This window comes from Bufo bufo, chromosome 1 (assembly GCF_905171765.1).
Source record: "Bufo bufo chromosome 1, aBufBuf1.1, whole genome shotgun sequence".
Classification (NCBI taxonomy): domain Eukaryota; kingdom Metazoa; phylum Chordata; class Amphibia; order Anura; family Bufonidae; genus Bufo; species Bufo bufo.
This window is the reverse complement of record NC_053389.1, coordinates 262,116,720-262,129,708: the sequence shown is the minus strand read 5'-3', so window position 1 is coordinate 262,129,708 and position 12,989 is coordinate 262,116,720. Positions and strand designations below refer to the sequence as shown.

At 45.5% G+C, this 12,989-nt stretch overlaps 1 protein-coding gene across 3 annotated transcripts in view; it reads left to right on the top strand.

The window, feature by feature from the left end:
- PARVB (parvin beta) overlaps window positions 1-12,989 on the top strand; it is a 61,737-nt gene that overhangs the window by 20,896 nt on the left and 27,852 nt on the right. For all 3 annotated transcript variants that reach the window (XM_040439161.1, XM_040439163.1, XM_040439162.1), the window contains exon 4: window positions 2,586-2,688. In XM_040439161.1, the coding sequence (XP_040295095.1) occupies window positions 2,586-2,688 (103 nt within the window). The remainder of the gene's footprint in view (window positions 1-2,585; window positions 2,689-12,989) is intronic.

Genomic DNA, 12,989 nt, shown 5'->3' with positions numbered 1-12,989 from the left:
CTCATGGAGTCTGTTTCTGACCGTTTGAGCAGACACATGCACATTTGTGGCCTGCTGGAGGTCATTTTGCAGGGTTCTGGCAGTGCTCCTCCTGTTCCTCCTTGCACAAAGGCTGAGGTAGCGGTCCTGCTGCTGGGTTGTTGCCCTCCTACGGCCTCCTCCATGTCTCCTGATGTACTGGCCTGTCTCCTGGTAGCGCCTCCATGCTCTGGACACTACGCTGACAGACACAGCAAACCTTCTTGCCACAGCTCGCATTGATGTGCCATCCTGGATAAGCTGCACTACCTGAGCCACTTGTGTTGGTTGTAGACTCTGTCTCATGCTACCACTAGAGTGAAAGCACCGGCAGCATTCAAAAGTGACCAAAACATCAGCCAGGAAGCATAGGAACTGAGAAGTGGTCAGGTCACCACCTGCAGAACCACTCCTTTATTGGGGGTGTCTTGCTAATTGCCTGTAATGTCCACCTGTTGTCTATCCCATTTGCACAACAGCATGTGAAATTGATTGTTACTCAGTATTGCTGCCTAAGTGGACAGTTTGATTTCACAGAAGTGTGATTGACTTGGAGTTACATTGTGTTGTTTAAGTGTTCCCTTTATTTTTTTGAGCAGTGTATTTATTTACTTTTATTTTTATGTATGCTTTTATATACATTTTATCTATTATACACCCTAAATTCGGGACCACATCCTTTGGGGCTATACCTTTTTTTTTTTTTTCCCACCCCATTTCACTTCCAAGAATTGCATTTAAGTGATTGGCGCTCGCTGTGGCTGTTTTTTGCTCCTTTTTTCTGTCCTTTACCTATTTCTATATGTAGCAACCTTTGTTGCATATTCAGCCACCACTGGTAGCCTCCCATCACTTTCCTCATCTACGGAAATTCCCTTTTCCTCCCCTTTGGTGCCCTGTAGTTACTCTAAGACTTCTTGGATTTTCTTTTTTTGGAGTTTATTCCCCTTTTATTTTCTTTCTAGGTACACAGCCAAGCTAGCCTGTATCGTAGATTCTTTAGGTGACTGATGTGACTTCTAGGTACACAGCCAGGCTAGCCTGCATCCTAGGTTCATCAGGTGCCTGAGGTGACTTCTAGGTACACAGTCAGGCTAGCCTGTACCATAGATTCATTAGGTGACTGAGGTGACTTCTAGGTACACAGCCATGCTAGCCTGTATTGTAGATTCATCAGGTGGCTGAGGTAACTTCTAGGTACACAGTCAGGCTAGCCTGTATACTAGGTTCATCAGGTGCCTGACGTAACTTCTAGGTACACAGCCAGGCTAGAATGTATCCTAGAATCATTAGATGGCTAAGGTGACTTCTAGGTACACAGTCAGGCTAGCCTGTATCGTAGATTCATCAGGTGGCTGAGGTAACTTCTAGGTACACAGGCAGGCTAGCCTGTATCCTCTTTCCCCAGGTACCTTCCCTCTCAGTCGCTGCAGGTGTGAGCAGTTCGTATTTGCATGTTGCTGTACAATGGGCTCCCATCAGGCAATTTTCCAGAATATGGGGGCCTATGTGCTCTGAAAGTTTGCAAATATAATTTCTGGTTAGGCCACATTGACATCTGTGCTGTGAACTCAGGGGGAGGAACAGACTGTCAGAGATTACTGTATCCGGCATAGCCGCATACCAGCATGCACCTCTGTATCCCCATTCACTTCTTTTGAATTTTTTATTTTTTTTGTCTGGCATATATTTGTAATACAGTGACCAGAACAGAGTGCCGGAGTTCACCATGCAGATGTGGCCTTAGCCAAGAAAGACCTCATTAGTGTAATACCTTTTTGTCTTTGCTTTAACCGAAAAGTATTTAACATGATATAGACCTGAATCTGATAAAGGAGTTGTACAGGATTAGAAAAAGATGTCCAAAGGTTGTCTCTCTGGTTTTGCAGCTTGACCCCATTCACTTCAATGGAGCTGAGCTGCAGCAGTGAACAGATGTGGGGCCGTTTCTGGAAGAAGGCAGCCATGGTTTTCTAATCATTGACAGCCCTTTAACCTACCTCACATTACCATCTATTAACAGATTTGTTTCTCTCAGTCGGTGCAGGCATCAGACTAGTTCCAGAAGATGCTATAGCTGCAGCCTCACGGTCGTCCTAGAGAAAGTTTGGGGGTTTCTGGTCAGCGAATATCAAAGTTGTGTCATTTGCCCTTGGAAATGAATATTATCAGTGTGGTTATTCTCATCCATCGGGGGCAATATTTGGGTTGTAGTACTAAGTACTAGGGCTGATTTACTAATCCTGTCTAAATTGTAGCCTGGGTAAGGCAGTCTAAAGATATGACAAACTAAGTTTGGTGCACGGACAGACCCTTTTCTCTTGTTTTATACCACCTATAGGTTCGTTAATTTTGAACGACTTTTATGACAACATTTTTTTCACAAAATGTTCCTGCTTTCCCTTCAGCCACACCCTTTAGCCAGCTAGATGCAGTGGATTTTTCTAAAACTAGCTGCAACAAGTTTTTTGTTCCTCACCAGCATGCTTTCATCCAGCCTGCATCTTTTTAAATGGGTATGCTCACATTTCTATGCCTTATCCATACCCTTTTTTCTGCACCCACAGGTTCTAATAGATTGGATTAATGAGGTTCTTGTGGAGGAGCGGATAATCGTGAAGAACCTGGAGGAAGATTTCTATGATGGACAAGTCTTGCAGAAGCTTCTAGGTAACTAAAATGTAAACTTCTTGTCTGCCACCAAAAAATCAGCACAGATTGCATATGGATTCTGAAAATGTTTTATAAGGCGCATTTTTGGCCCTTGAATCTGTGATTGAATAGAGAGGTGGCCAGTATGCTTGGTTAGAACTGCAGCTGGTCAAACCTCCAATGGTGCCCTGTACACTCTTTTACCCTTATTATGATGAGTCCAAATAATCATACTGTACAGCGCCCAGTTATACATTAAAACTTCCATACGGTTGCCTAAATAATAGCACCATACGCCGTCATATGTTACTGTGCAATGCCCAAGTAGTAGTGCCTAAATAAATGCTGCCCTACGGTGCTCAAATACTATTCTAACCAAATAACAGCGCTATACTTAAAGGAATTGACCACTTTCCAGCTTCTGGTGACCAATGTGTATGTAAGATGACTATGTGGCACTTACTAATATGGCCTTTGTTGATATTCTGTGCCGTTCACTATATTTCATAAGCCATGTCCCCTTGTTAGTCAGATCTTCTGTTCTGTCCTCATAGAGGTCCTGTCTATAAGATGGCCGCTGATGGAGGGTCATGTGACCAGACACATCACTCAGCCTCCTCCATTCTGTGCAGGTGTCAGGTGCAGTGTATTTAAACAGAGGAGACATCACATGGAGGTGATTTGTCTGGTCACATGACACTCCATCAGCAGCCATTTTATAGACAAGACCTCTGAGGATAGCACAAGGGGGCATACCTTATAAAATATAGAAAATGGTGCAGAATTTCAACAAAAGCTATATTAGTAAGTGCCATGTGATCATCTTAGAAACACATTGGTCAACAGTAAACATAAAGTGGCCAACCCCTTTAACCTCTTCAGGACACAGGGTGTACCGGTACGCCCTGATGTCCTGGTACTTAAGGACACAGGGCGTACAGGTACGTCCTGTGTATTTCCGATCACCGGCGGTGATCGGAACAAGGTGCCTGCTCAAATCATTAAGCAGGCATCGTGGCTAAATGAGCCCCTACCTGAGACAATCACCCAAACTATGGCTCAGAATATGGAGACACTAAAACATAATTTTTTTTTATTTTAAAAAAGCTGTTATTGTGTAAAACTTACCTAATATGTATACTTTTTTATTTATGTATCGACCGGCTCTATAAAAATATCATATGACCTAACCCCTCAGATGAACACCGTAAAAAATTTAAAATAAAAACTGTGCTAAATAAACAATTTCTTTCCACCTCATCACCACAACGGCCCACAAGGAGGATGACCCCTGACCTCTGTAGGGGCAGGAACAGAGAGAGGGTTTAAATCCCCCCCTCCAACCACCAACACCAGTGTTTCCTGTCCCTACAGAGGAGAGGGGCAGAGAGAGGTCTCCCTATCCAGGGAGATGAAGATTGATGTTTTCCTGGCACCTTTCGTTTTACCTGGGTGTTCCCCTGCCCTCCCGCGGTCCCAGTACTAACGCTGGGCAGGGGTGAAGGGGAGGCCTCACCCCGTTCAATACGTGAGCCTGCTCCCTGGACGCGATCTCCCGCCGGGCCTCTGATGGTTATAGCCGGGTTGCGCGTCGGGCGCTTTGCGCTCCACGGCTACGTCACTTCCGGGAGACAGGAGGAAGTGACGTATAAGGCGCGCATCTCCTGGCACCATCGGCATGTCCGCGGAACCACGCTCTCCAGGAGACCCCTCTGCGCCGGCTGCCGTAAGTTCCTCTGTGGGGAGAAGTGCTTATGTCACCAATGCCTGTTTGCACCTGTGGTCAGGGAACTCGGGTTCCTCTCTCCTCCTCCTCCTTTTCTCAGGCTTTAGGGGGCAAAATATTCAAATTTGTTTTTGTCATATCAAGCCTGATTGGGTCGCTCTCCCCTCCTAGGTCCCTAAGGAGGCGCAGAAGAAGGTTAGTAAGCCCCTCAAGTGTATATTGTGCTTTAGGTCGGCTTCCTGATGATTACCGTAAAAGGCTATGTAAGGACTGTATTTCCACTGTTATACGTGAAGAACAACCTTCCCTTATAGAGGAATTTAGGTCCATGATTCACGACGAAGTCAAATCCTCCTTATCTCAGCTTACCTCTTTAACTAGGGATCCACCCCCAGCTAAGAGACAGAAATTAGCGTCACCCTCTTCCTCAGACTCAGACGGAATAGCCGAAGACGCTTTGTCCTCTAGACCCTGGGATGACGAGGAAGCCTCCTCTGACATCGAATTCTCAGAATCTGACAGAAGATTTAGTTTTTCTTCTGAATGCAGGCCAGACTTATTAAAGGCTGTAAGAGCTACCATGGGAGTGGAGGAAGCCCAGAAGTCCCATTCAGTACAGGACGAAATGTTCGGGGGGCTTTGTGTTAAAAAGACCCGTGTTTTCCCTATAAACAAAAATATTCGTGAGATGGTCCTCGACGAGTGGTCCAATCCTGAGAAACGTCTGGGGGTACCTGTCCTTTATGAATAGACTTCTATTTTATCCTAATGAGTGCAAAATATTTAATGAAACACCCAAAATTGACGTCCAGGTCGCAAAAGTACATAAGAAGACAGCTCTACTATTTGAGGATGCCTCACAGTTACTCGACCCCATGGACAGGAAGGCGGACAGCTTATTGAAGAAATCCTGGGAGGCCGCAATGTACAACTTAGTCTAATATTGCTGCTACCTCGGTGGCGAGGGCCATGGGGTTGTGGTTAAATGAACTAGAGTCTCATATCTGCGACAAGACCCCTAGGGAGGAGATCTTGAACTCCCTTCCTCTGCTGAAGTCAGCCACTGCTTTTATGGCGGACGCCTCGGTGGAATCGGTAAGATTCGCCGCCAAGGATGCCGGCCTATCCAATGCGGCCCGCCGGGCCTTGTGGATGAAGTGCTGGTCCGGGGATAAAACCTCAAAGATTAAGTTGTGCTCCATCCCCTTCTGGGGGGGGGGGGGGGGGAGGGAGGGAGTATGTCTTTGGCCCTGTGTTAGACCGTATTTTAGAATAGGCGGCAGACAAAAAGAAGGGTTTCCCCGGGGAACGACCTTATAAAAGGAAATTTCCCTTTCGTGCCTCCGCTAGTCAGGGTAGGCCCTACAGAGATAAAGGGAAGTCGGGTCGCTGGAGCTACCCCAAGGGTGGTAAGAGAAGAGGCACTCCCCTTCCCTCCTCTCAGAGTAAATCTAGCGACAGACAATGACGCCAGAGTTGGGGGGCGATTGAAGAATTTTCTAGCCCCTTGGGTTTCCGTTACCCAGAATTCTTGGGCCCGGGAGATCATAAGTTTCGGTCTCCAAATAGAATTTTCTTCATCTCCCCCAAACCGTTTCATTGTCACCAGTCCCGCCTCATCCTCAGTAAACAAAAAAATTTGGCAGGGGGTCTTAAGCCTTCTAGAGATGGGCGTAGTAACCCAGGTCCCATTTTCACAGGTAGGGCAGGGGTTCTATTCAAACCTTTTCCTGGTCCAAAAGAAGGGAGGCTCGTTTCGCACTATTATTAATTTAAAGACCCTAAATAAATTTCTAGTTTATCGAAGATTCAGGATGGAGTCTCTAAAGTCTCTGATACCACTGATAGGAAGAAACACTCTGATGTGCTCTGTAGACCTAAGGGACGCCTACTATCACGTCCCGATCCACCCAGATCCCCAAAAATTTCTAAGGTTGACAATTCGGGATCGCAAAGGCTCAATCCTCCACTTCCAATTTACAGCTCTCCCCTTTGGAATATCATCTGCTCCCAGAGTCTTCACGAAGCTGGTGGTCGAGATGGTGGCCTCCCTGAGGCACAGAGGCTTGGTGATCGTACCATACCTGGACGATTTTCTCATGTTTGGGAACAGAGAAAATCAGCTCAAAGAGGATCTAGACATCTTCCTTTCATTCATACAGAATCTAGGTTGGTTAATAAACCGGCAGAAATCGAATCTCCAACCATCCCGTACGATTCAGTTTCTGGGGGTCATTCTAGATTCCAAGGTTCAACGCACGTTCCTACCATTGGACAAAATCAGGAACCTTCGCCTAAAGGTTCAACATTTTCAGAGCAGAAGGTCCTGCACCATAAGGGAAGCCATGAGCCTTTTAGGTCTTCTTTCATCTTGCATACCCTCGGTACCTTGGAGTCAGTCGCACTTCCGAATCCTCCAAGCCTGGATCCTCAGAATATGGAACAGGCAGCAGAACTCCCTAAATCAGAGGGTGTCCATCCCTCTTCTAGTGAAGACTTCCCTAGACTGGTGGACGAACACGAACAACCTCTCTTTAGGAATCGCCTGGGAGAAGGCTCCTTGCGTTCAGATCCTAACAGATGGGGAGCGAAGGTGGGGGAGCATTATTTTCAGGGTACCTGGCCGCCAAAAATTCGTTCTCAATCCTCCAACTTCAGAGAGCTGAGGGCGGTTAGGGAGTCATTGAGGGCAGCTGAAGACCTCCTCCAGGGCCTTCACATAAAAGTCCTATCCGACAACACGACTACAGTAGCGTACCTTTCTCGTCAAGGTGGGACAAGATCAGGGAAACTGATGTATATATCAGAGAAGATCTTCAACTGGGCAGAGCTCCATGTGAAATCCATCTCTGCGATTCACCTAAAGGGGACTTTAAACATAGAGGCAGACTACCTCAGTCGAAACCTAATAGACCACACGGAATGGTCTCTGAATCGCACAGTCTTTCAAATGCTGATAGACATGCTGGATCCTGAGGTCCCTCAAATAGATCTGTTCGCCTCAAGAGAAAATGCGAAGTTACCAACATTCTGCTCCCTAAATCCACTGGACAGACCTTGGGCGCTGGATGCATTCACCATACAATGGAACTGGAACCTTTGCTACGCATTTCCCCCATTGCCTCCGATTCCCAGAATAATCCAGAAACTTGGCCAGGAACATACAACTCTGATTCTGATAGCTCCTTACTGGCCGAAGAGAAGTTGGTTTCCTTCTCTGAAGAACCTCTTGGTAGAAAGCCCGTGGCCTCTGCCACCCAGGAGGGATCTCCTTCACCAGGGACCAATCTTACACCACAACCCGGACTTTCTAAAGTGGACAGCCTGGATCCTGAGGTCCGGATGCTAAAATCTCAGGGTCTCTCCGACCGAGTAATATCCACCCTGAAGGTGAGTAGGAAGAAGGTCACCTATTCTATCTACTTAAAAATCTGGAAAAGGTTTTGTTCCTGGATAGGCAGTCCAGTACCAAATTCTGAACCTCCAACATCCAAACAATTTTGGAGTTTCTCCAGCAGGGCCTTGAACTTGGCCTCAGACCTTCCACCCTTAGGCTGAGTTCACACGAGCATGTCCGGATGCGTTGCGACAATCCCGCGCGAGTAGGTACCCAATTGCAGTCAGTTTTGACTGCGATTGCGTTCCGTTGTTCAGTTTTTATCACGCGGTTGCAATGATTTTTGCACACGCGTGATAAACAACTGACTGTGGTACCCAGACCCGAACTTCTTCACTGAAGTTCAGGTTTGGGATCGGTGCTGTGTTGATGTTATTATTTTCCCTTATAACCATGTTATAAGGGAAAATAATACAGTGAATAGACTGTCACCTAGCAACCGTGCGTGAAAATCGCACCGCATCCGCACTCGATTGCGGATGCTTGCGATTTTCACTCAGTTCCATTCACTTCTATGGGGTCTGTGTGGCGTGAAAAACGCACAATATAGAGCATGCTGCGATTTTCACGCAACGCATAAGTGATGCGTGAAAATCACCGCTCATGTGCACAGCCCCATAGAAGTGAATGGGTCCGGATTCAGTGCGGGTGCAATGCGTTCACCTCACGCATTGCACACGCGCGAAAATCTCGCCCGTGTGAACTCAGCCTTAAAGTACAAATCTCAGCCCTGGCTTGCTTCTTTGACCAAGACCTAGCTAACGACCGCTGGATCAGAAGATTCATGCGAGCAGCCTCACGCCTCCGTCCTTCTCTGAAATCTCGTATCCCTACTTGGGACCTCAATGTTGTACTCACAGGCCTAACACTCGCCCCCTTTGAACCTTTACTTGATTGTTCTATTAAGCATCTGTCTCTGAAGACCACCTTCCTTATAGCCATTACGTCCGCAAGGAGGCTGGGCGAGATACAGGCCTTATCCATACGGGAGCCATATCTCCGTATCACTGATGATACTTAGATTAGATCCAGGGTTTCTCCCTAAGATCGTTTCCGATTTCCATCGTAACCAGGAGATAGAGGGATTGTTACAGAAGGAAGGTAATACTAACAGTAGAGAATCCACCTTTCATTCCCTAGATGTTAGGCGTTCAGTTTTAAGATATCTTGAGGTTGTGAAGGATTGCCGGAGATCAGATAACCTTTTAGTCCTTTTTTCAGGTAAGAATAAAGGTTTGAAATCCTCCAAGTCCTCTCTAGCTCGATGGATTAGGGACACCATCTCACTTTGTTACGTGATCCGGGTCTTCCCTGTCCCTCCAACTTAAAAGCCCACTCGACTAGAGTCATGTCTGCCTCTCAAGTTGAGAGGGCTGGGGCCTCTTTGGAGGACATTTGCAAGCTGCTACGTGGTCCAGCATACATACCTTTATGAGACACTATAGACTCGACCTCTCTAGTAGCTCGGACCTGTCTTTTGGACGTAAAGTCCTTCAGGCAGTTGCCCCCCCCAGTTCTATTATTTTTTATATCTCCTTGTGGGCCGTCGTGGTGATGAGGTTGAAAGACGGAATTAGACTTACCGGTAATTCAGTTTCCATGAAATCACCACGACGGCACATATATTCCCTACCCTAATTTTTTTCTTTTTGCTTTCTGAGGTTATGAATTAATATCCTCTTGAATTATTTTCTATCCACCACCTTTTTTATGTCTCTGTAATTTTGGACACACTGGTGTTGGTGGTGGGAGGGGGGGATTTAAACCCTCTCTCTGTTCCTGCCCCTACAGAGGTCAGGGGTCAATCTCCTTGTGGGCCGTTGTGGTGATTTAGTGGAAACTGAATTACTGGTAAGTATAATTCCGGCTTTGTCACCTTACATCACAAAAAGTGTAATAGCAAGCGATCAAAAAGTCACACGCACCCCAAAATAGTGCCAATAAAACAGTCATCTCATCCCGCAAAAATCATACCCTACCCAAGGTAATCGCCCAAAAACTGAAAAAATTATGGCTCTCAGACTATGGAAACACTAAAACATGATTTTTATTTTTTTTTGTTTCAAAAAAGAAATCATTGTGTAAAACTTACATAAATAAAAAAAAGTATACATATTAGGTATCGCTGCATCCGTGACAACCTGGTCTACAAAAATATCACATGATCTAACCTGTCAAATGAATGTTGTAAATAACAAAAAATAAAAACGGTGCCAAAACAGTTATTTCTTGTTACCTTGCCTCACAAAAAGTGTAATATACAGTAGAGCAACCAAAAATCATATGTACCCTAAACTAGTACCAACAATACTGCCACCTTATCCCGTAGTTTCTAAAATGGGGGTCACTTTTTTGGAGTTTCTACTCTAGGGGTGCTTGAGGGGGCTTCAAATGGGACATGGTGTCAAACAAAACCAGTCCAGCAAAGCCTGCCTTACAAAAACCGTATGGCATTCCTTTCCTTCTGCGCCCTGCCGTGTGCACGTACAGTAGTTTATGACCACATATGGGGTGTTTCTGTAAACTACAGAATCAGGGCCATAATTATTGTTTGGTTTGGCTGTTAACCCTTGCTTTGTAACTGGAAAAAAATTATTAAAATGGAAAATCTGCCAAAAAAGTGAAATTTTGAAATTGTATCTATTTTCCATGAATTCTTGTGGAACACCTAAAGGGTTAACAAAGTTTGTAAAATTTTTTGAATACCTTGAGGGGTGTAGTTTATAGAATGGGATAATTTTTGGGTGGTTTCTATTTATGTAAGCCTCGCAAAGTGACTTCAGACCTGAACTGGTCCCTAAAAATTGGTTTTTGAAAATTTCTGAAAAATTTCAAGCTTTGCTTCTAAACTTCTAAGCCTTGTAACATTCCCAAAATGATCCAAACATGAAGTAGACATATGGGGTATGTAAATTAATAACTATTTTTGGAGTTATTACTATGTATTGTAGAAGTAGAGAAATTGAAAGTTAGAAATTTGCTAATTTTTCCCAAATTTTGGTAAATTTTGTATTTTTTTTTTTATTTTTTTTTTTCTTATAAATAAAAATGATTTTTTTTTTTTACTCAATTTTACCAGTGTCATGAAGTAGAATGGCCTGGATAAGTAAAAGCGTTTTATCACCACATAAAGTGACACTGGTCAGATTTGCAAAAAATGGCCTGGTCCTTAAAGGGGTATTCTCATCTTAATGATCACTGTTAATTTATCTAAATACAGGTTATTACCCAATTCCCACCCTTTTTTTAGAAAATAAGTCCCCTCTTACCTGATGCTGTCTTTGGTCTCCCCTGGTTACGGCCACCTCTCCTGTCGAATCCCGCCGGGCCGCGCTTGCACAGAAGACTGAAGATTCTCTCCCGGCCGGGCAGCGCAATGTCCTGAACGTGCACGCCGCCGCGCATGCGACATGATGAATTCTTCCTGGCCAGTATAGTACAGAGCCGCGAACGCGCGTTCAGGACATTGCCTGGCCGGCCAGTCTTCTGCGCAAGCGCGGCCCGGCCTGGGAGAAGAGTCCAGGAGGTGAACGTCGCGCTCAAAGAAGGTAAGTATGAAAAAGGAAGATGAGAATACCCCTTTAAAGTGAAAAGTAGCCTTTTAAGTGTTAGGCTCTGTTCCCATCTGCTGCTGTTACAGAAACCATGACACAGAGCTAGATCTGTTAGACGACACCACCACTGGACAGACCGCTAACTGCATGCAGGCCTATCTTTCTGTCATATGTGAGAAAAAACTGCAATGGAGGCTCCGAACTGAACCTCTTACCTAGGTCTAAACATGACCTTATATATGATGCTGCTATACAAGCCCTGCTAGTAAAACAACGTGTATCTGTCATATTAGATGATTCATGATTCAAAGTAGTGTATTTCTTTTTAGGGTTGGTTTTTCTTGTCTTGTTGGAGACGCATGAACTCATTTCATTGACCTGGCTCCTGGGATTTAATGATCTAGTAGGATAGGATGGAATTATGGCTTTTAATTACGTTTCTTCTTTCATTCTGCCGTCTTGAAGGTCAAGTCCAAATTAAATTACTCTTAAATCTGCAAAAGTCACGGCGGCTGTTCTTAAATTCATATGGCATTTCACTAAGCTACATGATTAGGCCTCATGCACACTACCGTTGTGTGCATCCGTGGCCGTTGTTCCGTTTTCCGTGATTTTCTGCGGACCCATTGACAGTTGTTCATCCGCGGCCGTGATCCGTGTTTCCTGTCCGTCCAAAAAATAGGACCTGTCCTATTTTTTTGACGGACAACGGTTCATGGACCCATTCAAGTCAATGGGTCCGTGAAAAAACACGGATGCACACAAGATTGGCATCTGCGTCCGTGATCCGTGGCAACTTTCACACAGACGTCTGCATAAAAGCATTTTCAGATATGAGTTTTCACTTTGTGAAAACTCCTATCCAACAGTATATTCTAACACAGAGGCGTTCCCATAGTGATGGGGACGCTTCAAGTTAGAATATACTGAGAACTGTGTACATGACTGCCCCCTGCTGCCTGGCAGCACCCGATCTTTTACAGGGGGCTGTGATCCACACAATTAACCCCTCAGGTGCCGCACCTAAAGGGTTAATTGTGCGTATCATAGCCCCCTGTAAGAGATCAGGTGCTGCCAGGCAGGAGGGGGCAGACCCCCCTCCCCTGTATTTAACTCATTGGTGGCCAGTGTGGCCTCCCCTTTCCCCCCCCCTCCCTAATTAAAATCACCCCCCCATCATTGGTGGCCAGTGCGGCCTCACATCTCCCCCCCCCCCCCGTGTTAAAATCACGTTCCCCCATAATTGGTGGCAGCGGAGAAATCAGATCGGAGTCCCAGTTTAATCGCTGGGGCTCCGATCGGTAACCATGGCAACCAGGACGCTACTGCAGTCCTGGTTGCCATGGTTACTTAGCAATTTTTAGAAGAATTATACTTACCTGCGATGTCTGTGACCGGCCGGGCGCTCCTCCTACTGGTAAGTGAAAGAGTGTGCAGGGACAGCCCCCCCAACTGTTAACACCCAGTTGTACCTTTAGGGTATGGCTACACTACGACAGAAAGTGTACAACTACACTGAGACAATTTTTGTAATGAGTCAATGGTGTCGCACTGCGACTAGACAGTCGCACAAAAATCCAATCCATCCGAGTTGGATTTTTGAGCGACTGTCGCTTTGCAGCATGTCGCACTGCAACGCCAT